The sequence below is a fragment of the Emys orbicularis genome, chromosome 6 (assembly GCF_028017835.1).
Source record: "Emys orbicularis isolate rEmyOrb1 chromosome 6, rEmyOrb1.hap1, whole genome shotgun sequence".
NCBI classification, from domain to species: domain Eukaryota; kingdom Metazoa; phylum Chordata; order Testudines; family Emydidae; genus Emys; species Emys orbicularis.
The window spans coordinates 104198936-104222924 of record NC_088688.1 but is presented as its reverse complement, the minus strand read 5'-3'; the positions used below and the strand labels follow the sequence as shown (position 1 = coordinate 104222924).

Sequence of the window (23989 nt, the reverse complement as noted above, 5' to 3'; positions counted from 1 at the left end):
AGGCTTTTGTGGAGGGGCCAGCCAGCAAATACATAGCAGAGACACTATCCCAGGTGAGCACCTGTGCACTAAGGAGGGATAGGAGGAAAATGGGGCAATGCCTCCCCCAAACACCAGTCTGGGGAGTTTTCCAGGCACAGGAGAAGTGCATGATGCACCCTTTCACAGAGAGACAGAGCCCCACAAGGAATCCTGACTGGACCAGAGTGCTTCTAATCATTTGCATTTGGCAAAACGCTTAAAACTTTTCATTTCAGACCTGGATTTTGTCAGTTAACCATGCCTTTGTTACTTCAAGTCTGGATTAAAGCAGTACACTCTAAATGGGGCTTGTATTACACCTATGCTCCATGATTTGCATTGACCACCAAATTATTTCTAGGGGAGTTTAAGGTATGGGTTTTGCTCTACAAAGAACTAGGTGCTGTGGGACTAATTATCTGAGACACTGCTCCTCCCCTCGTAAAATACTATGACAGTTCAGATCAGCCAAAATGCTTGAGTTCATAGACCCCTGGGAAGCACAGGTGCCCTAGAAATCATTTCCCACCCTTTGGGTTGATATAATCCAGATCTAATGACCTACAAGAAAAGCTGCAGGGTTCATCTGCTTTCTTAGGCTTTTTCCCTGGGGTGAGGGATGTTGAATAGGATGGGAAGGGAGATAAAAGGAAGGAGGAGGAGGGGAGAGAAGTTCTAAGCAGTGCCCTACATTCATTATAATTTAGTTAGGGCTTCCCTACACATGAAAATTAATCCAGAATAAGATACAGTGTGAATTTAAAATGGATTAGCTATTCCCGATTAACACCACATATAGATGCTCTTATTTCAGAATTAAAGCACCTTATTCTGAATTATCTTACTCAGTGGAATTCCAGAATAAGAGCAACCACATATGGCATTAATCAGGAATATCTTTTCCAAAATAACTTTCCATGTAGACAAACTCAGATTACTTAGGTCTTGTAGTTTGTACAGCACCTAGCACAATGGGCTTGGAGTCTCTAGGTGCTACCATAATACAAATAAATAATACCTAACCACTGAGGGGTACCTCATGCTTTATATCATTTTGGGTGCTATACAATCCTATTCAGATCCCGTTTTAGGGACATACGTGGTTTTCCCATGGCACCTCCTTGCCAGTTGTGCCCCTTCAGCAGCGGAGTGCTGTGATTCCGAGTAGTTATGATGATGTACGCTTTCTTCTTTAAACAGAAAATTAAAGAAGGGCTGAAATGTGTAGGAGTGTCCATGTGCATGCATGTGTGAGAGACAGAAGACGAGTGACTGTAAAAATGCAATTCCCCTACTAGGTGATCCCTGCATTCTTTCTAAAAATATGTAAAACTCAGTGAACACTTGGTGCCTTATTACTGTAATTAGAATTCATTCTGAAGAACAAAAAGGGACAGGACAGACATTTTTCCCCATTTCTTTTTAGTGTAGACCAATGACTCTCAACTTTTAACAGGTGAAGAGTAACTAGTTCATTAAACAAAGGGCCCAACTCTTCATACCTTGTGAGCGAAAAGCTCCCAGTGACTTCAGAAAGTCCCCAAAACAATTACACATCATACACCGCCCAGTCTTGCAAGGAGTCAATGGAGACTGTGCATGCTCCCCATCTCTTAGGAGGTGCCCAGGTTCAGGCCCACAATATACAAATGTATATGTAATGAGTATATCAGAAAGAAATTCTATCACAGAGTAAATGTGGATTCCACCCCTCCATCTGTGTGTTTTCTGAGGGGTTGTGTTTCAGTTTCTGTATCTTTAAAAAACAAAGTAATTGCCATCTTCGTTAGGACCTCTCATGATACCCTATTCATACATGAAAAAAGAACCACATTCTAGGCTAGGCAGAAAAGCCACCTGCTTGAGCACCATTGCTCTGGGCATTTTGAGTAAACTCGTTGTTGGAGGGCAAGAGAACTGATTCAGTGAGGTGCTGAGGTCAATCAAAAGGATGTCTTGGCCAATGAAGCATGTGAAGCAATTCATTTAGATCAAAGGTCCATACAGAACTACAGATCCATTCAAGACTTACTTGGTAAAATGATTGTAAAAAGAGAAAAAGCAAAATAGGCATTCTGTTGCTAATTTCTGTCTGTAATCAGGACAAGCCCAGGACTGAGTACGGCGTAACTGGATTTAGAGAGCCATTAGTCAGACAGGTCAGACTGAGTTTGCATTAAGATACTGTACAATCAATATATTTGGCTTTCGAATGGTTGTTTTGATGATACATAAAGAAATATCCATTTTGATGAATTCTGGTTTTTTTTTAAATCAATAAATGTACCATTTATTTACCTTTCAACTTCCTTGTTCTCCATTAACCTCTGATAAAATGCAAAAAGTTGCACATATGCAATGCTAAGGCTGTAGATAAGGACTCAAAAGTCAGGAAATGACAAAGTTCAGGTTGCCCACACAACTTTAACTCTGTCCATTTGTGCTTATACCTTATGATAGAATGTAATTACTGACTAAAGTCTCTGAGCTCTGCTTTGCAGTATTTCTCTTTCTTTTACTCCTATGCTATTTCTTGAAACTTTGATCTTTTCACTCTTCTGGCAAAGAGGGTGAAATCCTTTCCCTACTAAAGTCAATGGCAAAATTCCCATTGACTTTAATGGAGTTCAGGTTTCACCAAGAATGTTCAGACTTACAGCAAGTGTTTGTATGGGAGACTGCTAATCACAGACCTCCACTTTTGAAAACTTATGGTACCTCTTCTCTTCCAGATGTGCACAAACTTTGGGGTGATTATTATTGCACACTACACAAAGATTTGTTCAGTCATGTAGTGCAACATTCTTCACAGAGACAAACAGTCCTACAGACCTTACTGTTCTTTCATGGGAGTGGGTCACAGTCACCCCGGAATCATAAAAAGCTTGGAATATACTTTAGACACCTTCTACTGGCCAATTAGAGGAAAATATATTGCCCCGTTTTGTACTCAGTACACTATTTGCCTATCTAGCCCGTGAACCTTGGTTCAAAGAACTTATAAAACATGTGTCTTCTACAAGACACTTCCAAAGGTTCACTGCAGATATCACTAAACCTCCATTGACTCCCAAAGGTAACAAGTGTATGCGTTTGCTACTGAGAACTGTTTTCACTAATTTGTTAATTTATATCCTATACCTTATTAGAAAGCCTCCACCATCACTAAATATTTATTTAAGTATTACAATCATGATCAAGGTATGCTGGAATCCTTACATTAGTTGAATCCAATCCAATAGTTGCAATTGTAACTGAGTTTCTTTTGAAAGTCCAATTGTAGCACACCTCTAAAATATACCAAAAAGTCACACTGGCTTCAAAATTGGTAAGCTAAATCTGGAACAGTTCTACAAAATCTGTTCTACAGCATCTTAAATAGATACTTATTTTATATAGTGAAAAAATGTTTCTTCAATGAGCCATAAGTGAGCTGGAAAAGTGAACCAAAAAGACCAAAACCTAGAAACTAGAAACCATATTTTGTGATTCAAAAAACAAAGCAAAACAAAAACAAAAAAAATACAAATAGGGTTAATGCCGACAAAAAAGAGTCTGATGCACAAAAAGCTACTTACAAAGCAGGTACCTTTCTGACTGCTTTGGAATTTAAAATGAATGGATTTGTTGCTAATCTTTTGAGGTGCTAGTCTCTCTCACCTTCTCCTGAATTCAGCAAGAAGAGCTGAAGGTATAGCCTCTATCAGGATTTGAATGCCAATAGAACAGTCCCAAGAAATCTACTCACAGGCTCCCAACTTTACAGCGAAAGCTATACGAGGGAGTGGGTTACAAAAGGAATCCTGCAATGTGATAACCCACATGCTGCTGTGTTTTATTTAATGCACTCAGGCTCAGAAAGGATGACAAAAGGAGGTGTGATGTAAAATATAGCAAGTGGAGATTATATTTTGTGAAAAATCAAAATGGAAAACTCTAAAATACCATACTTTGATCTAAATTAAGTTTCTAGAACACTATCTCCTGTTTGGTTTTTTTGGAAGTTATGCAGAAACAATGATGACAGATCTCTTTGGGAAGCTAAAGGGAATCATAGGGTCTCATCAGTATTAATGTCGCTACAGAGAAAACAAACAAAAATAACTTATTACCTCCTTACTTTCTTCATTGGTAGAAAATGTATAGTATGGTCTCAGATGATATATCTGTATTACCTACAGTACACGAAGCTTTGGGATGGAAATTGCATTATGCCAATCCATAAAGGGTGCTTTCTAAGATGACATTTTTCTAGGTTCTTTTAATACCAATAACACACTACATGCAGCATATGTATGGTAATACGTAGCAGTTACCTACTTTATTCATAGTATATTTATAGGAATAATTTCTCTCATGTATTTATACTTTATTACTGCAAGACTAAAGAAAAATCAGAGGATCATGAATGTAGTAATTGTAGCATTTTTTTCAAATGGTATATTTAATAAATATTTTAAGATTAAAAAAAATCCCACCAACCTCTTCAACCCTCAGCCCATAATAAGAAATGAAGTAAATAACTTTATTGAAACAAATATCTAAGATGAGATTTTCTGCACAAGGCTTAAATGTAAATGCCATAGCTGAGTGGGCTGGGTTAATGAGCCACTGAAGGAAATTGGGTGGTGTATTTAAACAAATTAGCCACCACTTTATGTCAAGCAAAAGCTTCTTTCAAGCAAAATAGTTTATAATATAAATCCTTGTTAGCTAGACAATTTCATACAAGCTAACTGCATCTGGATGCTAGCTTTGACTGGACATCCGGCTGAGTTGGCATCTCCAGTAGTAAAGAGTTTACTGTGTTTGGGTTTGTCTAGACTGAGAAAATAAATCAGCTTTGTAAACACACTCACACACACATTTTAACTAAGAAATTTGAACATAACTTTGCACCTATCATAGACACCTTTGCACCTAGCATAGACAGAGAGATCCATGTTTAAAAATGTATTATTTGGTCATTGTCTCTTCTAGGCCTGGGCTGACCATGAGCAGCAAACATATTTCAAACAAATCCCAATCTGGACAAACTCTTCGGGGTGTTGGTTAAAACACATTGAGACACACCTCGTGAGGCACTGTGTCTATTCTTCACCTTTGTTCAAAGAGACCAGAATTACATACATAATGTGAATAAAAAGTACTGGCATATGCTGGTTCTTTGTCCACTCATTTCTCTTCCAGAAAGGAAAAGACTTTCTCCAGAAGCCCATATCCTTAATTAACTGTTCAGAAGCTATAACAACATATTAAAAATTTGTTAGGCTCCACTCAAGATGGATTTCTAACGACAACCAAACTTGTCTATATTAGTGCAACAAAAAGCCTTGGAAAAGCTTTCAAAACATTTACAAATACAAATATTATGCAAATTTTAAAGTTCTGAAGTAGGCAAACAGTACACATACTTCCAAAAATCATCAGTTCCTCCTCAAATCCATCACGTATCCTGATTATGGATACATAAATCCTCCCACATATGTATATCAAGTCTCTCTTTTCCCTCATTAATTTTCCCACTCCTCCCAACACATTACTTTTCTTTCCTCTGCTGTTCTTAACCATCAGTTCTATTTCTCCCTGTAATTCATTAGTGCACACATTTCCAGGCTCTCCCTTTCAGTTCCTCCTCCCTTCAATGTACTCCTTAAGTGAGGCTCCTGCCTTAGCAATTGCTGTTGTTATACCTGCAGCTCCCTCCCCTCTCTCCCTTCCCCAGCTGGCTTCTTATCCCAAAGCCTGGTCAAAGGTTTTCCATCCAAACATTTGTTCACTAGAAAATGGGGATTTCAACTAAATGAAAGTTTTTGCAAAAAGTATTTACTATCCTCAAAAAAAAAAAAATCCATTTTTTCCCACCAGAAAGCCATTTTCCATCAGTTTTCGTTGAAAATTTTAGTTTGCAGCAGTTTTTGGTTTTTCAATGGAAAGATGAAATTTTCATGGACAATTGCAATTCAAACTAAACATTTGAGGTTTTCATCTACATTTGGCACAGAACTCCCCCCCCCCCCATTTTCTGATCAGCTCTTCTCTGGGCTCCTCCCCTAGTAGCCTCTGGGTGCCTGATGGAGGAGAGGGGAAAAGCCAGTCAGCAACTAGATCACAGCAGTCAGCCCTGGCTACTCTCATGCTATCCAAAGCTGGAGACTCAGTAGGGCAGGAGGAGGAACCAGAAAGTACACCTGAAAGCTGAGATCTTTTGGTGAGTTGACATTTTCAGCCCTGAAAATACCACAGTAATTGTGGTATCTATTTGATGTAAAAGGGAGACAGCCAAAAGTGGAGAACTAGCTACTCTGCTGCAGTGTTGGGAGCATTTTAGAAACAACTTCATTTATTCGCTCTCACTACAAACATCACATAGCAATAGCCTACTTACTGTGAGCAACAGCAGAAAGGGGTAAGTGCTAAACAGTCTGAATTTGTAAGGCCACTACAGCAGTAACCATGCAGAATCCACTTCCATTAAGGCAAAATGGCCACTCTTAGCTTTTTGACTATTTTATACTGATTCTACAGAGTTTGCTGCTATGCTTGCATCATTTCTAAACAATTGTGGTGAAATGGAATTTGAAAAGCCTAGAATTGTACTTTCAATTATGCTGTTCATATCTCAGCGAAGAGACCCGTTTTAAATGGAACTTCCGTCTGGGTACAAGCCACTCTGAAGAAGTGAAATGATAAATGAATGAAATACAGTACAGTTCAATTCTAGTCAATGGGTTTGGGCACTTCAGTATTATTTCTTTCTGGTCACTGGGTGTAGATTTGAAAATGAATTTGAGACTCAAGGCTCTGGTTCATGTGAGATTATGAAGAATACCTCAGGCTATGTCTATACTAGAAGCGCTTTACTGGTATAGGAATACTGGTTTATGATACCAGCAAAGCACTCCTAGTGTGAATGCAGCAATCCCAGCAAATCTGCACTGTTTCCTGGTATAGTAAACCACACCCACAAACAAAATGAGTGCAGTTTTGCCAGTATGAATATGTCTACACTAGGGGCTTCCGCTGGCAAAGTTATGACAGTCAGGGATTACACCTATTCACCTCCCTGACCACCATAGCTATGCTGGCAGAAGTCTGTAGTGTAGACATAGCCTTAGATGGAAGAGACAGAAGAGAGGGGAATCAGATATTCTGGGCAAGACTCCCTCTTACATTCTGCTACCTAGTTAGGAAACAGAATCGCTATCAAGTGTAGATATGCTCTCTGGAGCTGGAAATGGGATCATGAGGAAGAAACAGGCAGGATTATGCTCTGCCAGATGTCATGAAAATTACTAAAGGCTAGTGGAGTTTAAATGTTAAAATAATCTTTACAAAATTCTCTTCTAATTTTAAAATGATCAACCTGACATAGCGATGAGACAATTGAGTAGCCCTGCAGAAGTTGTGGGTTCAGATATAATATTAGATTTGTGTTCTTGCCTGCCGATCTTCACTGGCCCCCAAAATTTCTGCCTTCATTGAAATCAGTTGGGTTAGATGGATGTAACTGAGGGCACTGTTTTTCTGAACACCATGGTACCTGAGGAGAGTGTTTAAACTGCTCTGCTCTTCTAGTATCACCATTCAGATATGTATAGAGCAGTCTAGATAATGGCCAGGGTTCATCCATATTACTGTTCCTTCCAGCTTGAAGAAAAAATACTAAAAAGGAAGGATAGGATGTGACTTAATAGTTTCACTGCTGCCTCAATGTAGTTGATATGTGATGGTCCATGTAACTTGCACAACACTTTGAAATGCATATATTCCAATATAACATTACAAAGGAAGATCAATGCATTCCTGTGCAGCACAGAAGCATCAGTGTGGATCAGTTGTCAAGACTAGGGTGACCAGACAGCAAGTGTGAAAAATCGGGACGGGGGTGGGGGGTAATAGGAGCCTATATAAGAAAAAGACCCCAAAATTGGGAGTGTCCTTATAAAATCGGGACATCTGGTCACCCTAGTCAAGCCATTAAAATGGGAAAGTTCTTCCAGATAAAGAGATAACAGAACTCTCTTTTATACAAAGTACAAGATTAATTTTGAAATGGACAGATCATTTAATCAACTGTGGGGGGGGGGGGCGAGTGAGAGGAGGGTGGAATGTATATCCATTTATGTTATTGTAATAATGATTTATACTCATTTGGCACTAGATTCTGCTCTCAATTAGAACAGTGGAAAACTGGAATATCTCCACTAATTTCAGTGCTGTTGTAAAAAAATTCATTATGATAAAGGGAGAAACTTCAAAATGTACAGCAAATAACATTTTCAATTCATACAAGTCACTTTTATCCAGTGAAAGTCAGTAGTTAACAAATCCAGAAATATGAAAGCAGTATGGTCCAGCATTGGAAAGAAGGCATCGGAAAGAACTGCAGTTCAGTGCAAAAATAACATAGATAGGTAGGCACTCTGAAATTCACAGTTGTGATTTCAAGATGGCTGTGTTACAGGAAATAAAGTTGTAACATTAAAACCTTTTCAGTCAATCATCATATAGTTAGCTTAAGCTAACTAACTTGCACATACTACAGTGCTGTACATATTGACTTGGATTTTTCTAAACATTAAGAGACAAATGATATTTTATGGCTATGACATAACATCACTCTGACAACATGCAGCTATAAAATTGACATTTCCCCCCCAAGATGGCAGTGGAATTTTTCTTTTGATTTATCTGTTGGAGCACTGCATAACACGGATGGGTGCAGTTTGGTCTCAATAGAACAAATATTATCTTCCCAGTCTATGTAGAATACAAGCTAGGTAATTTTTGTTATGGTATATAACTTCGTGAAGGAAGAGAGGAGACTTATGAATGGCCTAGTCACAATTAAGTTATCCTGATTCTTTTACAAATGAAGTTAAATATTCAAAAAGAATCAGGTACCATTAAGCTTAGAAGAATTGTTTAATATTCTTCTGCTTCTTTGAGGCATGGTATAGTGAAGAAGTAGGTTTTACTGTATGGCCTGGAGATATAGAGGGAAGGACTTTTCTCAGTATCCTTTAGGAGGATATTCCAGAGCCTTGAATCTGCTGTTGAGAAGGTTTGGGCTCCAGCTTCATTGAATCTATACAAAGGCTCTGCTAAATGTTGTACAGATGACCACAGTGGCCATAGGAAGTCTTGGAAGAAGAGGCAGTCTCTGAGATAATATGGGCAGATCCATTTAGGGCTTTGTAAATCAGAAACCTGAATGGGGAGGCAGCGTAATTTGTGAAGCATAATATGTTGTCTTTGACTCATCCTTCATAGGAGCCAAGCTGCCATATTCAGTAATAGTCATAATCATGGGCAGCAGGTATTGCAGGCCAGGGGAAGTTGAGTCTCCCCAAACAGCCTGGGGTGGCACCGCCCAAGCTCTGTCCCAAAGCTCCCGCCTGCTTCCTACTCTGCCCCCGTGGTCCGGGTGGTTCACGTGCCATCCACGGCCATAGTTTCTTCTTGAACTTCTTACCTAGGGCCAGTTACAGAGCATTACATCAGTCTGAAGGTGATGAATTCATAAAGCATTGTAGCTTGATCATTTTCTGAGAGAAATATATACAGCATTCTTACTAGCCCAAAGTGGAGAATTATGCTTTTGGTAGCAAATGCTATTTGATTGGTCTGGGTTGGTAATGAGCCCAGGGCTCCATGCTTTTTCTGTTTCTGTCTAACCTGTTTTTCAGTGGAAAATTGGGTTCTCAATTTTGTCAAAAAAACAAACACCCGAAAATCAAAAAGTCTGAAAAGAAAAATCAAACCCCAAAATATTTTATTCTGGAAATGCCATTGTGGTCCCTCATGGGAGTTCTCTATAGGCCAGGCTCCCCAGCTAGCCTTTATCTCACATAATGCACTGCATCTACTCACCCAGAGGGGGACCATGGTACATAATGGGAGATATAGTTTGATTAGAGAGCCCAGCCTCTAGAGGAGAATGTGGACATGAGGCACCACAGTGGCATTTCTGAATCAAAATATTTTCACTTGCAGTCAAAATATGGATTTTGATTTTTTTTTGTCAAAAAGTTAAAATTTTCTGCAGGAAATTCCTCCTCCCCCCTCATTTTCTGACTATGTCTAACAACCTCACTGTTGCTTGGGAACAATATAAATCAGAAGCTACTCTTTTCACTGGGATATCTGTCATACAGAACTGTCTGTGCTGAATGAAAAAAGATATATAGAGCTGTGTGACAGCTTTTCATTAGTACAGTTCCACAGTATAATTATATTTGAAATCAGCAATTTTTTCCAAGCATTTTATTCACTGGTGGAGGCAGCGGAGAAGAGGAGCGGTCAGAAAGTCAAATACTATGGCTGGGTAATGTACTGATCATTAATAAGCTAACATTTATAGTCATGCAAGATAAGGATAGTCCAATCTTATGCTCCAGGCCATAAAGTTGACTGCCACAAGGTCAGAAATGAAATTCCTCTCTCCTCATTTCACATTCAGGTACATCTGAGATACTTACGCTAACAGAGGCAGGATATCAGACTAGACGGTACAATGTTTTGATCCTGTTGAGCAAATCCTTATGTTTCTAATGGCAGTTTGTTACTTGGTTAACGTAGCACATTATTTTATTTCATATGAAGTCTATGCTATTATGACAAAATAGGAATAAAGTAGTTTGAATTAATACAACGCATTGTATAAGGCTATGTCTACACTTAAAATGTGTAGGTGCAGCACTTCAGTGTAATCCACCTCCCTGAGAAGCAGTCGCTAGGCAGACAGAAGAATTCTAGTACTGTCTACATCGGTGGTTAAGTTGGCTTAACTACATCTCTCAGGGATGTGGATTTTTCACACTCCGGAGAGCCACAGCTGTAGACTAGCCCTCAGTGTACCAGCTAGACAACCAGGCAAAGTGCGGCAAAGCTTCAACTTTCATGGTCTTCCATGCAAGTCAGCAGCCAACTCCATCTAAGGAAGAGGCCAGTGTCTTGCAACATGGGAGGGGAAGCTAGTGAAAACAGAGTACTCACTGACTTGCAGGAGCAGGCCCTTTGGCTATGAGATGCTACTTGTTTTATTTCTCTGACAAACTAACGCATATACAAGAAACAAAAACAAAATCATAATAAAACAAATAGTTTTGAAGGCTTCTCTTCAAAAATCCTAAAATTCAGCTTGATTTTAGATACTGAAAACATCTCATTTTAACAAAAAAATTGAGCGATTTGTCTCATATATGCAGCATTAGAAATGAATATGAACACATGGCCAATTTTTACAGCAGCCTCTAGCTGATCTTCAACTTTGAATGTGCAATTAATTACAAGTCCAAATGCTACTGTAACCACCCATTTGGCAGATGCAATCAGGTAGTTAGACAATAGCCCCTGATTCTGCAAACATTTACCCACCAATTGAGGAAAATATCCCAATTAAGGAAACGTTGACTGCACTAGGACTTAAACATGTGATTAAAGTTAAACATGTGTCTCAATGCTTTCCTGAGTCAGGGCTATAAGCACTGACCTTCTAAGTTAATCGCAAGACTCCCATTGGTTTCACTGGGCATTGGATAGGCCCCAAGTACTTCCTACTTATAAATGTTGGCAGGATTGGAATCTTAATGCTAACGTCTGTGTTGAAGTTAACTATGCCCTCAAAATTATGCCAGAAAAACTGGAGGGCATTTTAAAAAATCAGGTTAACTCATAGCTGTTGAATAATTCAGAAGACTGAGGTCATTAAATAATTCTTCTCAGACTTTGTGGTTAGGTCATCCATAAATGAGCATATCTTATTGAATGTGTTATGTCAAAGCCACAGTATAAAATATATAGATATAAGTATACATTATATACTAGTATATACTTACTAGTATATATGTATTATTTACTTCAGTGAAAACATTATCTGTTGTATGTCTTTATCTGAAAGAAACAAAATTGCAAATGCAAATGACAAAAATGTGAAAAAAAAGAATGATGGCGGATCACACTATGTCAGTGAAATCATGCAAAGAGGAAATACATAATTCCCCAAAAGAAGGAAGAAGAAAAAAAAAGAAAAAGCAAACACGTAAAAGGCACTAAAAAATACTTACAAAAAGCGAATACAAACAATTCTAAAATATTTCTTACCTTCTTCAGTCATTGTGTCATAATATTTTAGTTTTCCATATGATCCAAGCTCTACAACATTACAGTAAAAGACACAAAGATAAGGAACCAGCAGACATTCAAGAAATCTACACATTTGCACATGTGCTTAATAAAGTTCAGAGTGATTATGTAAAATTTCTGCAGAATTATAGGCATACATGGATTGTTGAAATGCTGAACAGTGATTTTTTTCACTGCAAATTTCAGAAGTCACTTGCTACAGTTAAGTGACTTGGCTGGATGGGATTTGGGGACAAACACTGTAGTTAAGGACCACGACTATATCTACACTAGAGACCTTACAGAAGCACAGCTGTACTGCTGCATCTGTGCGGCTGGAAGGTCTCCCATGTAGCTTCTCTGTGCTGGCAGGAGAGAGCTCTCCCGCCTGCATAATTAAACCACCCCCAACGAGCGGTGTTAGCTGTGTCGGCAGGAGAGCATCTCCTGCTGACATAGCGCTGTCCACACCAGTACTTTTGTCAGTGAAATTTATATTGGTCACCCGTATGTTTTTTCACACCCCCGACTGACAAAAGTTTTACTGACAAAAGTACTAGTGTAGACATAGCCTAACTTTTAGAGAGATGAGTGATTTGTGGTACCTTAATTTATATTAGATACCTTACAGAGTGCTGAGAACCTGCCCTTTGCAAATCAAGTTCTTTTAATGTGTTTCAAGTTGGGCACCCAAAAATGGAGGCACCTCAAATGACAGTCACTTTTTGAAAATGTATGCCCTAATGAATGGGACTGGGTCTCTAGGTTTGGAATTTAAAACAAAGGTTCTAATGGTGGTTCTGATGCTGACTTGCTGTCTGAACGTGGATACATAACTTAGACTTAGTTTTATCATCTGTAAAGCTACATAGTTTATATTTACCTATTCCATGGGATTATGTGACATCTACTTAGAAATGTTTGTAAAGAGCTATACGTGTACATAGTATTTATTAAGGCCAGTCAGTGGCAGAAGAAGGAATAGAATTTCGGAGGACCCTCCTGACACTCAAGCCTGTGCTTATTCCTCTAGAGAATTCGGCTTTTGTGAGGCATCACCTCCTCTTCATCCAGAAGTTTTTTCAAAGTTCATTTTTTTCTGTGAAGCTGTTTCTTTCCAGTTTTGCATGATTCATTATGAATAATTTCCAATCTTCCAAAATGTTATGTAAAATGATATTTGAGGGCTTCAAAATCATGCAAAATGTATTGGAGAAAATTTTTGCACAAATGTGACATTTTTCATCAATTTCACTCAGTTCTACCTTTAATGTAAAACTTTAATAATTGCACTTCTGAGTATTCAACACTTAGCAGCAATAGAAATCTTAAAATTTATAGATATCTAACAAGCTGATGATGGAATTTTCAGATCAATTATTCTTTCCTCATATTCATGAAAGCACTTAAGAAATTAATTATAAAAATGCTAGCCCATTATTTTGTTCTTAGCCCATTGTTTGGAGCTGATGTACTGCATGTTCTATTCAAAGAGTTGTTTTCACTTGGGTAAATTTCAATAGATATCTTGATCTTAGTTTTCATTCTAAGGTATTGTGATGATATGCAAATCTGGTATTTAAAAAGATCCTTTGTTTCTACTAACAATTTCAAACACTTGATTCTGTTAGATGAGCATTTCTGAGGCCACTTATGTGATACAAGGAAAACTGGCATAAAAATAAAGTCTACAGTCTTTTCTTCATCATTATGATTTTTAAAGTGCTATACACTTTACACTATTCACTGTAAAAGATTGTGTTACACAAATAATCAACATATTAACAAAAATCGATCATATGTAATGATATGTATTCATATTTGTACACTCTCTTTTCTTTTCTCCATGAGTATGTAAATGTGCATACACACACACACACACACACATATACATGTATATAAATGTTATCATTAGTCTCATTTAGAGCAAAGAGAAGTCTACTGAAGAAAAGATTTTATATAGTTTTGTAAAAATCTTTCTATAACAAAAGGAAGTTCTAGTCTGTACATGCTGGTTTTAATCCTAAAAAAATAAATATATATGATGATGATTTAGCACCTGAATTCCTTACCCAGGCAAAACTCCCACTGACTTTTCTCTGAGTAGGGAGCTCAGGACTGGATACATTGTTTAGTTAGAACTCTGGTTATCTTAACTATAGCATTCAAATTAACTTTAAACAGTTCTTCCTCTTTTAAACTTGCTCTCCCTGATGTCTGTCCCAGTTCCCCTGGGATCAGATGCACTAGACTTGGGAGAGAAGCCAGTGGAGGTTCTTGACTGAGAGAGGAGTGAAAGGAGGCCCTAAAGGAAAGAGGAGCAGTGAAATGGGACCAGGAAGTAGATGCATGGGAACAAGACAGCTGATAAAGGGATGGATATAGTAATCAGGAAAGAAGGGGCCAGTAGGAGGGGGCAAATGGAGTAGGGGATAGGAAGGGAATACAGCACTGTGGGAAAGAATTCTTCTACCCAAGAGATGTTGGGGAACTGACAAAACAATAGTGCGGAAAGGCACTAGTGTAAGGCAGGGGACCTGCTGGGAATGGGATGAAACACAGAGGAGATTTCCAACAAAGGAAGGGTGAAGAACATAGACTCAAATATCCAGGCAGAACTAAGCAAAATCACAGTAGAAGGCACGAGATGCAATACAAAGGAAAGAAGACGTATGCACAATAAGAATGCATGATGCCGGCTCTGGTTGTGTTCCTGGAGTTTAGATATAGCGGGTGTGCTGCCAAGAGCAGTAATTTCAGACTAAAAGGATTTAAAATAGTGTAATTCCCACATTGTTAGAAAAACTACTGCCTGTGAAACTCAGACCTTGCAGGTGAGAATACATTCCCCAAAGCTTTTATAGTCCTGCTCATGCTTCGCAAGAGGGTAGTGAGCGCACTGCACACTGACCGTGCTATTTTGCAGTCCACTGTACTTACTGATGTGAGTTATCCCATTGACTTGAATAAGACTACTTTGGTGAGTATGTGCTAGTCAAAGCCAAAGTTCCCACCTCACCCCCTTCCCCCCCATTCAACTCCCTTCCCCCAAGTCCCCATCCCTGCCCTGCCTCTTCTCCGCCTCCTCCCCCGAGTGCACCGCATCCCCACTCCGCCCCCTCCCACCCAGAAAGTCCTAAGCACCGCCAAACAACTGTTAGGCAGCAGGGGGAGGGATAGCTCAGTGGTTTGAGCATTGGCCTGTTAAACCCAGGGTTGTGAGCTCAATCCTTGAGGGGGCCACTTAGGGATTTGGGGTAAAATCAGTACTTGGTCCTGCTAGTGAAGGCAGGGGGCTGGACTCGACTCAATGACCTTTCAAGGTCCCATCCAGTTCTAGGAGATAGGATATCTCCATTAATTTAATTTAAAGCGCTGGGAGAGAGGGGGAGGAGCAGCACGCTCGGGGGTGGAAGGAGGAGGGGGGAGTTTGGCTGCCAGTAGGTGTGGAGCACCCGCTAATTTTTCCACATGGGTGCTCCAGCCCCGGAGCACCCACAGAGTCGGCGCCTATGGCAGGCAGTGCTCCACCCCTACTCCCAACGCACCCACCATAGTGATGAAAAACCATTATGCTGCCCTGGCAACGAGTGATGAGGAATCACCCCCAAAGGTGGAGGAGGAGAAACCATGTACCTCCAAGCCTGGGAGGATCGCAGCCACCATTTCCACCTATCAAGGAAGGGGAAGAGCATATTTGGATACAGACTGGCTAACCTTGTGAAGAGGGCTTTAAATTAGGTTTGAAGGGGGCAGGTGACCAAAGCCCACAGGTAAGTCGAAAACATGGAGACCTGAGAAAAGGGTCAGAATTTGGGAGGAGTATGGGCTGTTGTAGCAGGGATAAGGGCGAGAAAAGACAGAACTGGGGGTGGGGGGGAGGGATCAAATCAGTATCTTAGATGTCTATATACTAATGCGAGAAGTATGGGGAGTAAGTCGGAAGAACTCAAAATGCTAGTAGATAAACACAACTATGACATAGTTGGCATCACAGAGACTTGGTGGGATAATCTGCATGACTGGAATATTGGTATAGAAGGGTACAGCTTGCTAAGGAAGGACAGCCAGGGAAAAAAGGGAGGAGGTGTTGCCTTATATATTAAAAATGTATATACTTGGACTGAGGTTGAGATGGAAATATTAGATGCAAATAGGAGACAGACTTGTTGAAAGTCTCTGGGTAAGGATAAAAGGGGTAAAAACAAGGGTGATGTCATGCTAGGGGTCTACTACAGACCACCTAACCAGGAAGAAGAGGTGGATGAGGCTTTTTTTAAGTAACTAACAAAATCATCTAAACCACAGGACTAGGTGGTAATGGGGGACATCAACTACCCAGACATATGTTGAGAAAACAACACAGCTGGCACAGATTATCCAACAAATTCTTGGAATGTATTTGAGACAATTTTTTTATTTCAGAAGGTGGAGAAAGCTACTGGGGAGAGGCTGTTCTAGATTTGATTTTGACAAATAGGAAGGAACTGGTTGAGATTTTGAAAGTAGAAGACAGCTTGGGTAAAAGTGATCATGAAATGGTAGAGTTCATGATTTTAAGGAATGGTAGGAGGGAGAACAGCAAAATAAAGACTATGGATTTCAAGAAGGCAGACTTCAGCAAACTCAGGGAGTTGGTAGCTAAGATCTCATGGTAAGCAAGTCTATATATTTCATTGTAGCATTGTATCTAAGACAGAAAGAACCATATAATTACTCAGTCAATAGTACAGTAATAATTTTGAATAACATAACTGATTGTTCACTTGTTCAATGCCATATTCCATGTAAAATGCACCCAGGCTCTGTGTTGAAAGATTGAGTTTTGGATGCTCTGGTACTTTGCATAAGCTTTTTTGGAATGAAAGGCTTGAGCCCAGAATTTGAGGGCCACATTTACCACTGTTAGAATAGTGAAATCCTCACTGACATTGTACTCACTTATGCCAGTGGTGAGTTTGGCCCAAAGTATCCCATAATGCTACATAAAATAAACTGTTATTTTAAAAAGTCAATACTGTCAAACTTACTATAAGGTAAATATTATTGACACTTAACCTTTTCAAGGAAAGTGTCAGGCCAAACTCGCAAAACTTCAGTATTTATTATTTTTCAAACAAAAAGAATACACAGTAGTTGTTTTAATAATTTGCTAAATTTTGCATTGTATACTTCCTATATATATTTCAGGGAATATTTAGGGTAAACAACAAACATAGAGCTAACCTTATTATTAAATTAACGTAAATCTAAAGCAATTAGAAATTTTTTGAAGAGTAACCACTGAAGGTTGCAGGGTTACCTTACCTTGTATATTTTAAAAATCACAGAAGCTGAAAACCTCCATTGCTACATAGTGAAAGTGGCAATATATTTGACATTTCTGGTATCTAATTCTTTGGCTGCATGGACATTAGGGTCAAATCCTCTGGCAAAACTCACATCAACTTCAGTGGCAGGTTGGCCTACATGGCATTATGAGACATTGTGGTGTAGATGTGGTAGCAGTGAATATGTTTGTGTGTGTGGGTAGAAATTCTGTCTGTGGTTTACAGCCTGTAGAATTGGATGATTATCTCATATGTAACATGGGTATTTTATCTCTCCAATGTATACATTATCTGTTAGGGATCCAATCAGATTTGTGAAAGCTCCCTTGATATGGTAGGGAGTGCTGCTTTGTTTTCATCTGATTTTTTAAATCCTGTTGTCTGTGGATAATGTTAATTTGTAGCTGATTATCAATACCAGTTGGATAAAATATTTCATTCTGTAACTAGACAAGACTAAGGCAACTACCTCACCTGCCTCAGAACCAAATTCTACAGAGGAGTCTTAGGCACTCAGATCTCATGGTGATGAGTACAACATAAAAATGTAGCCTGCAAACACTTATGCGTACACTTAACATTACTCACAGGACTTCTTCAAAGGGACTACACCTATGAATAAAATAAATCATGTGCATAAGTGTTTGTAGGATTGGCATCATAGATAAATATATGCAATTACAGATATAGACAAAAAACAATAGAAATGTAGGTTTCGAAGGGACATCAAGAGGTCACCAACCATCTCTTTCCCCACCCCAGAGTGCTGAAGCAAGTATACCTAGCTCATCCCTGACCAATGTTTGTTTAACCTGTTCTTAAAAATCTCCAATGACAGGGATTTTGCAGCCTCCCTTGGTAACTTATTCCAGTACTTATCTATCCTAACAGTTGGAAAAATGTTCCTAACATCTAACCTAAATCTCCCTTGCTGTAGATTAAAAAGATTACTTCTTGTCCTAACTTACATGGAGAACAATTGATCACCATCCTCTTTATAAAAGCCCTTAGTATATTTGAAGACTATTATCAGTTGCTCCCTCAGTCTTCTTTTCTCCAGATTAAACATAATCAATTTTTTTCAATCTTTTCTTATAGGTCAGGTTTTCTAAACTTTTTATCATTTTTGTTGCTTGTCTCTGGACTTTCTCTAATTTGTCAACATCTTTCTTAAAGTTTGATGTCCAAAACTGGACACAGTACTGAAGCTGAGGCCTCACCAGTGCCAAGTAGAGTACGACAATTACCTCCCGTGTCTTGTGTCTCGACACTCCTGTTAATACACCCTGAATGATATTAGCCTTTTTCACAAATGCATCACATTGTTGGACCATAACCAATTTGTGATCCACTATAACCCCCAGATCCTTTTCACAGTGCTACTAGCTAGTCAGTTATTCCCTGCTTTATCCTTGTGCATTTGATATTTCCTTCCTAAGTGAAGTACTTTGCACTGATCCTTATTGAATTTCATCTTGGTGATTTCAGACCACTTCTCCAATTTGCCAAGGCCCCTTTGACTTCTAATCCTGTTCTCCAAAGTGCTGGCAACCTGTCCCAGCCTGGTGTCATCTGCAGATTTTAAGCATATTCTCCACTCTGTTATCCAAGTCATTAATGAAAATACTGAATATACCAGACCCAGGACAGACCCCCTCCAGGACCCTACTAGATATGTCCTCCAAATTTGACAGCAAACCATTGATAGCTACTTTATAAGTACAATTTTCCAATCAGTTATGTACCCACTTTATACTAGATCACATTTCCCTAGTTTGATTATGAGAATGTCATGTGGGACTGTGCCAAAAGCTTTATTAAAATCAAGATAAATCATTTCTACTCCTTCCCCCCTACCTAGTAGGCCAGTAACCCTGTCAAATGAGGAAATTAGGTTGATTTGGCATGATTTGTCCCTGACAATCCATGTTGGCTGTGACGTTGCACCCCATATGCTTTATGGGAATATGCTTATGAATATCACATAATTGGAATATGCTTTATGCTAAATACCCCTTGTATGGTGTCACTAGAAAGCTTGTAATCTACTAAGTGAGTTCATCCTATTTGTTTGCATGTATTATTTCTATATCTGGAATTAGGAGAATAAGATATAAACTTGTATCACTGATATAAACATATTAAGTGGAGGCCATTAAGGGTGCTCCAGAAACAATCAATTCAAAATGGCCTTAGTTACTTGAAAGCCTTCCTGTGTATGTGTGGGCCAGCCCATGGGGAATGGAGACTAGGGGTCTTATAGTGACGTGAGCATGTGACTTGATAATGAAATCCATTTTATATCTGGTACTTTTCCATTTAGAAGGAGGGATGGGGACCAAGAGAGACAAAAGATTCCCGCCTTGTGCCAAAGCTATAAAAGGGGTTGGAGCAGGACAAAAGAGGTGGCCAGTCATGAGAAAACCCCTGCTTACCACCTGAGATGTCTGCTGGAACTAACAAGGACTGTACCAGGGGAAAGGATTGGGCCCGGACTAGGAAGAAGTCTAGTCTATGAAAGCAGCTTATTGGAACATCTCTGAGGGTGAGATATTACCTGTAATCAGTTTCTTAATGTATTAGGCTTAGACTTGCTTTATTTTGCTTAGTGAGTTACTTTGTTCTGGCTTTTATTACTTAATAAAAAACTTAGAAAAAGACTGAAGCAGAGTATATAGTAAACACCTCAGCCTTCTTGGTGTGGACAATATTAGCTCTTCTTCCCCACTAAGTAGTGCACCTACACTCTCCTTCATCTTTCTCTTGCTCCTAATGAATTCATAGAATTTCCTCTTATTGCCTTTTATGTTCCTTGCTAGATGAATCTCATTTTGTGCCTTAGGGCTTGTCTACACTACAGGTTATGTTGGTATAACTTATGTCGCTCAGGGGTGTGAATACGCCACCACCCTGAGCAACATAAGTTACATCAACTTAAGCGTCAGTGTGGACAGCACTATGAGAAGCTCTCCCACTGATGTAGCTACTGCCTCTTGCGAAGGTAGTTTTATTATGCTGATGGGAGAGCTCTCTCCCATTGGCATAGAGCATCTTCATCAGACATGTTACAGCGGTGCAGCTGCGCCACTATAGCACTTCTAGTGTAGACTAGCCCTTAGTCTTTTAGATTTTCTCCATACATGCTTGTGCTATTCTTTTTTACTCCTCTTTAGAAATTTTTCCACATTTCCATTTTTTGTAGGATTCCTTTTTGATTTTCAGGTAATTAAAGAAAACCTGATGCAGCTATACTGACCTCTTACTAATCTGCCTATCTTTCCTTTGCATCAGGATAGTTTGCTCTTGTGCCTTAAATACTGTCTCTTTGAGAAACAGCCAAGCTCTCCTAATTCCTTTTTCCCTCAGATTTTCTTCCATGGAACCTTACCTAACAGTTCTCAGAGTTTGTTAAAGTCTGCTTTTTTAAAGTCTATTGTCTTTATTCTGATGCTCTGATTCCTCCCTTTCCTTAGAATCACATCATCTATCGTTTCACGATCACTTTCACCCAAGTTGCCTTCCTCCTTCAGATTTGCAACCAATTCTTCCCTGTTAGTTAGAATCAAGTCTAAAATGGCTGACCTTGGTTACTTTTTCCACACTCTGAAACAAGACGTTATCTTCAACACATTCAAATAACTTTTTGGACAATTTGTCTTTTGCCGTATTACTTTTTCCAACAGATATCTGGATAGTTAAAGTCCCCCCTTACTTATCAGGTCTTGTGTTTTGGATAGTTCTGTTATTTGTTCTAGAAATGTTTCATCCACCTCATCCTCCTGATTTGGTGGTCTATATTAGACCCTCTACCATCATTTTGCCCATATTTCCCCTTTTATCTTCACCCAGAGACTTTGAACTGGTCTGCCTCTCATCTCCTTTTAGACATCAGATCAAGTGTATGCATTCTTGATGTACAATGCAGCACCTCCTTCCTATTTTCCCTGGCTGTCCTTCCTGAACAAGCTATACCCCTCTATGCCCATATTCCAGTCATGAGATTTATCCCACCAAGTCTCTGTGATGCCAATTAAGTCATATTTTTCCTTGTGTACTAAGACTTGCAGTTCTTTCTGTTTATTCCCCTTTTGTGTATAGACATCCTATGACCCTACTGTAATTTTCCACTTTCCCCAAAACTTCCAGCCCTCTGTCAAGGTCACCATTTTTTATACTTACCTGTGGACTTTTGTAACTTGCCCCCTTTGAACTTAGTTTAAAGCTCTCCTCACTAGGTTGGCGAGTTAGTGTCCGAAGGTGTTGTTCCCTTTCTTCATCAGGTGGACCTCCATCATTTCCCAGCAGTCCTCCTTGACAGACTCAGGCTCAAAGAAGCCAATGCCCTCCTGTCAACTCCATCTATGCAGCCATGCATTCATCTCCATGTTGCATCTGTCTCTGCATAGTTCCTTAACCTCAACTGGCAGAAAGGACAAAAACACCACCTGCACCGCTGACTGCTTCACCCTCATTCCCAGAGCCCTGTAGTTACTACTGATCTGCTCAGAATCACACCTGGCAGTATCATTAACATAGATCTATCCTTAATTTTCCTTCCAGCAGAATCAACCTTTGAACCAAAATATTGAGCCATTTGCACCACAACATTCTGAAATGGAGGGAAGAAAGGGGGTGGTGAAAGGAAAATGTAGAAAGAAAATGGATACATGATGGGAAAATGGTGCCTGACTCAGCTAGTGAAGTTGAAATAAGCGTGCAGTTAACGGACCTCTAGTCCCTGAAACATTTGTGATTCTACTTTCTGGAGAACATAAACATTTCTGAAAAATGTTCATCTCCAGATTCCCTGCTGATATTGAGATATAGCCCAAAGGCAAACATTTCACAAATAATTAATAAATACCCCTTAGAAAATGAAACTCAGTCTTGTATTAGAGACTGAAGAGATTTTTCATACAACAGGATATACCCACAACTCCACTGTGTGGGAATCAGCAAGTAGCTGACTGCCATTCACAATAAGTAGCAAGTACCTGCCATTGGTAACTTATGTGTATTCTCCTGTGCCCTCTTGACTGTACGTGGCTTAAAGCTAGCCATGGAAAAAGAGAAGACCTAATATACCTAAATACAAGACTGTTTATTTATTATCTTATCATTCTGGTCCACTCAAAGTCAAAGATGTTCTATGTACTGTCTTGGTGTTATTCAGCTGTGCAAAAGGGATGCCACAGAGAACTAACATAAGAGGTTCAGCATTACCTGTATGCTGAAGAGCTGTGCAACATGGGAGGGCTGGAGGGTCAGTGACAACACAGATCTAACAGCGAAACTACCTCATGTATATGGAAGGGGACTTGAGAGACAGGGGCTGAAGGCACAGCAGTGGGCTATGGTAGTATTGACAGAGCTCTGCTGGTGCTCCCTGAGCTGTGGAATTGAATTCCATTCCTCTGACCCTACAGATACGAGAGGTCTACTCTATGTTCATTTACAGCTCTTAGGCCTTGTCTACACACAAAAAGTACCATTTCAACTATCCTGGAATGGGAGAAGAAAAAGCTATACCAGTGGAAGGCACTTTTATATTGGTGTAATTGCATCCAGACCAGGTATTGTACCAGTATAACTATTTTTTGAGTGGGGGAAGAAGGGGGAAATCACACCACTAACCAAAATAGTTATACTGGTGTAAAATCTGTGTGTATACCAGGCCTTAGGCTCTGTGCTCTAAGGCGCCGATTCATCAAGTAACTTTAAGCACCTAAGTAGTCCCACTGGCTTGGGCCTTGCTTAGCTTCTAACTTGACCTGCTAAAAATCAAGCTAAAGCTGTTAAACTGTGTCTAAACTGGTGTTAACTGGGATTTTCAATTGAGGTAAACCCTCTCAATTGAGCTAACTCAAAAGCATCTTTTCTTCTAGTCTAGACAAGGCTTAATGGAGTGGAGAATCAGGTTTATGTCAGTATAACTAAGATGAATATAGCTCTATGACTGAAAAGACTGAGAACAGAGGCTAAGATCTATTGAGAGATCTGTAAAAAGCCTGGAATGTATTTTCTGAACAACTTTAAACAATTTAGTTTGATAATTTTGTTTTGATTGCATTGTCCTATTGTGAGAAGGTGGTGGGTTTGGCACATGAAATTTAAAGAGTTTTGCAAAAAGTCAGAGTCCTGAATGGAAATTTTTGTGTGTGTCAATATCCTACAGTTGTGTGGGTTTTTTTTAAAGAAGTGTGTAACTGCATTTTGATTAACTGTATATTTGGAGGTGACTTTAAGGAAGTAGAGAACTATTTTTTATCTTTGCCACATTGCTTATGGATTGGTAATCAAGATTTGTGTATTCATAATAGTCAACTTCTCCTTGGTTATATTCTGAGGTGGATTTCCCAGCACAGCTCACCATATAGTTTTCCTATTTTGAGGATTTTTTCTCATTTAAATCCTTAGTATTATAAATTCTAATTTGTTTTTTAAATTTTTTTAACTGCTTTATGGATTCTTCTTTGCTTTTCATTTATGTCTCCTAAAAGAAGACAGAA

At 39.2% G+C, this 23989-nt stretch overlaps 1 protein-coding gene across 1 annotated transcript in view; it reads right to left on the bottom strand.

Annotated features, from left to right (window-relative positions):
- Positions 1 to 23989, bottom strand: part of SLC24A2 (solute carrier family 24 member 2) — a 174692-nt gene that overhangs the window by 43265 nt on the left and 107438 nt on the right. Inside the window, exon 4 of the mRNA XM_065406686.1 lies at positions 12130 to 12180. Within this exon, the coding sequence (XP_065262758.1) occupies positions 12130 to 12180 (51 nt within the window). The remainder of the gene's footprint in view (positions 1 to 12129; positions 12181 to 23989) is intronic.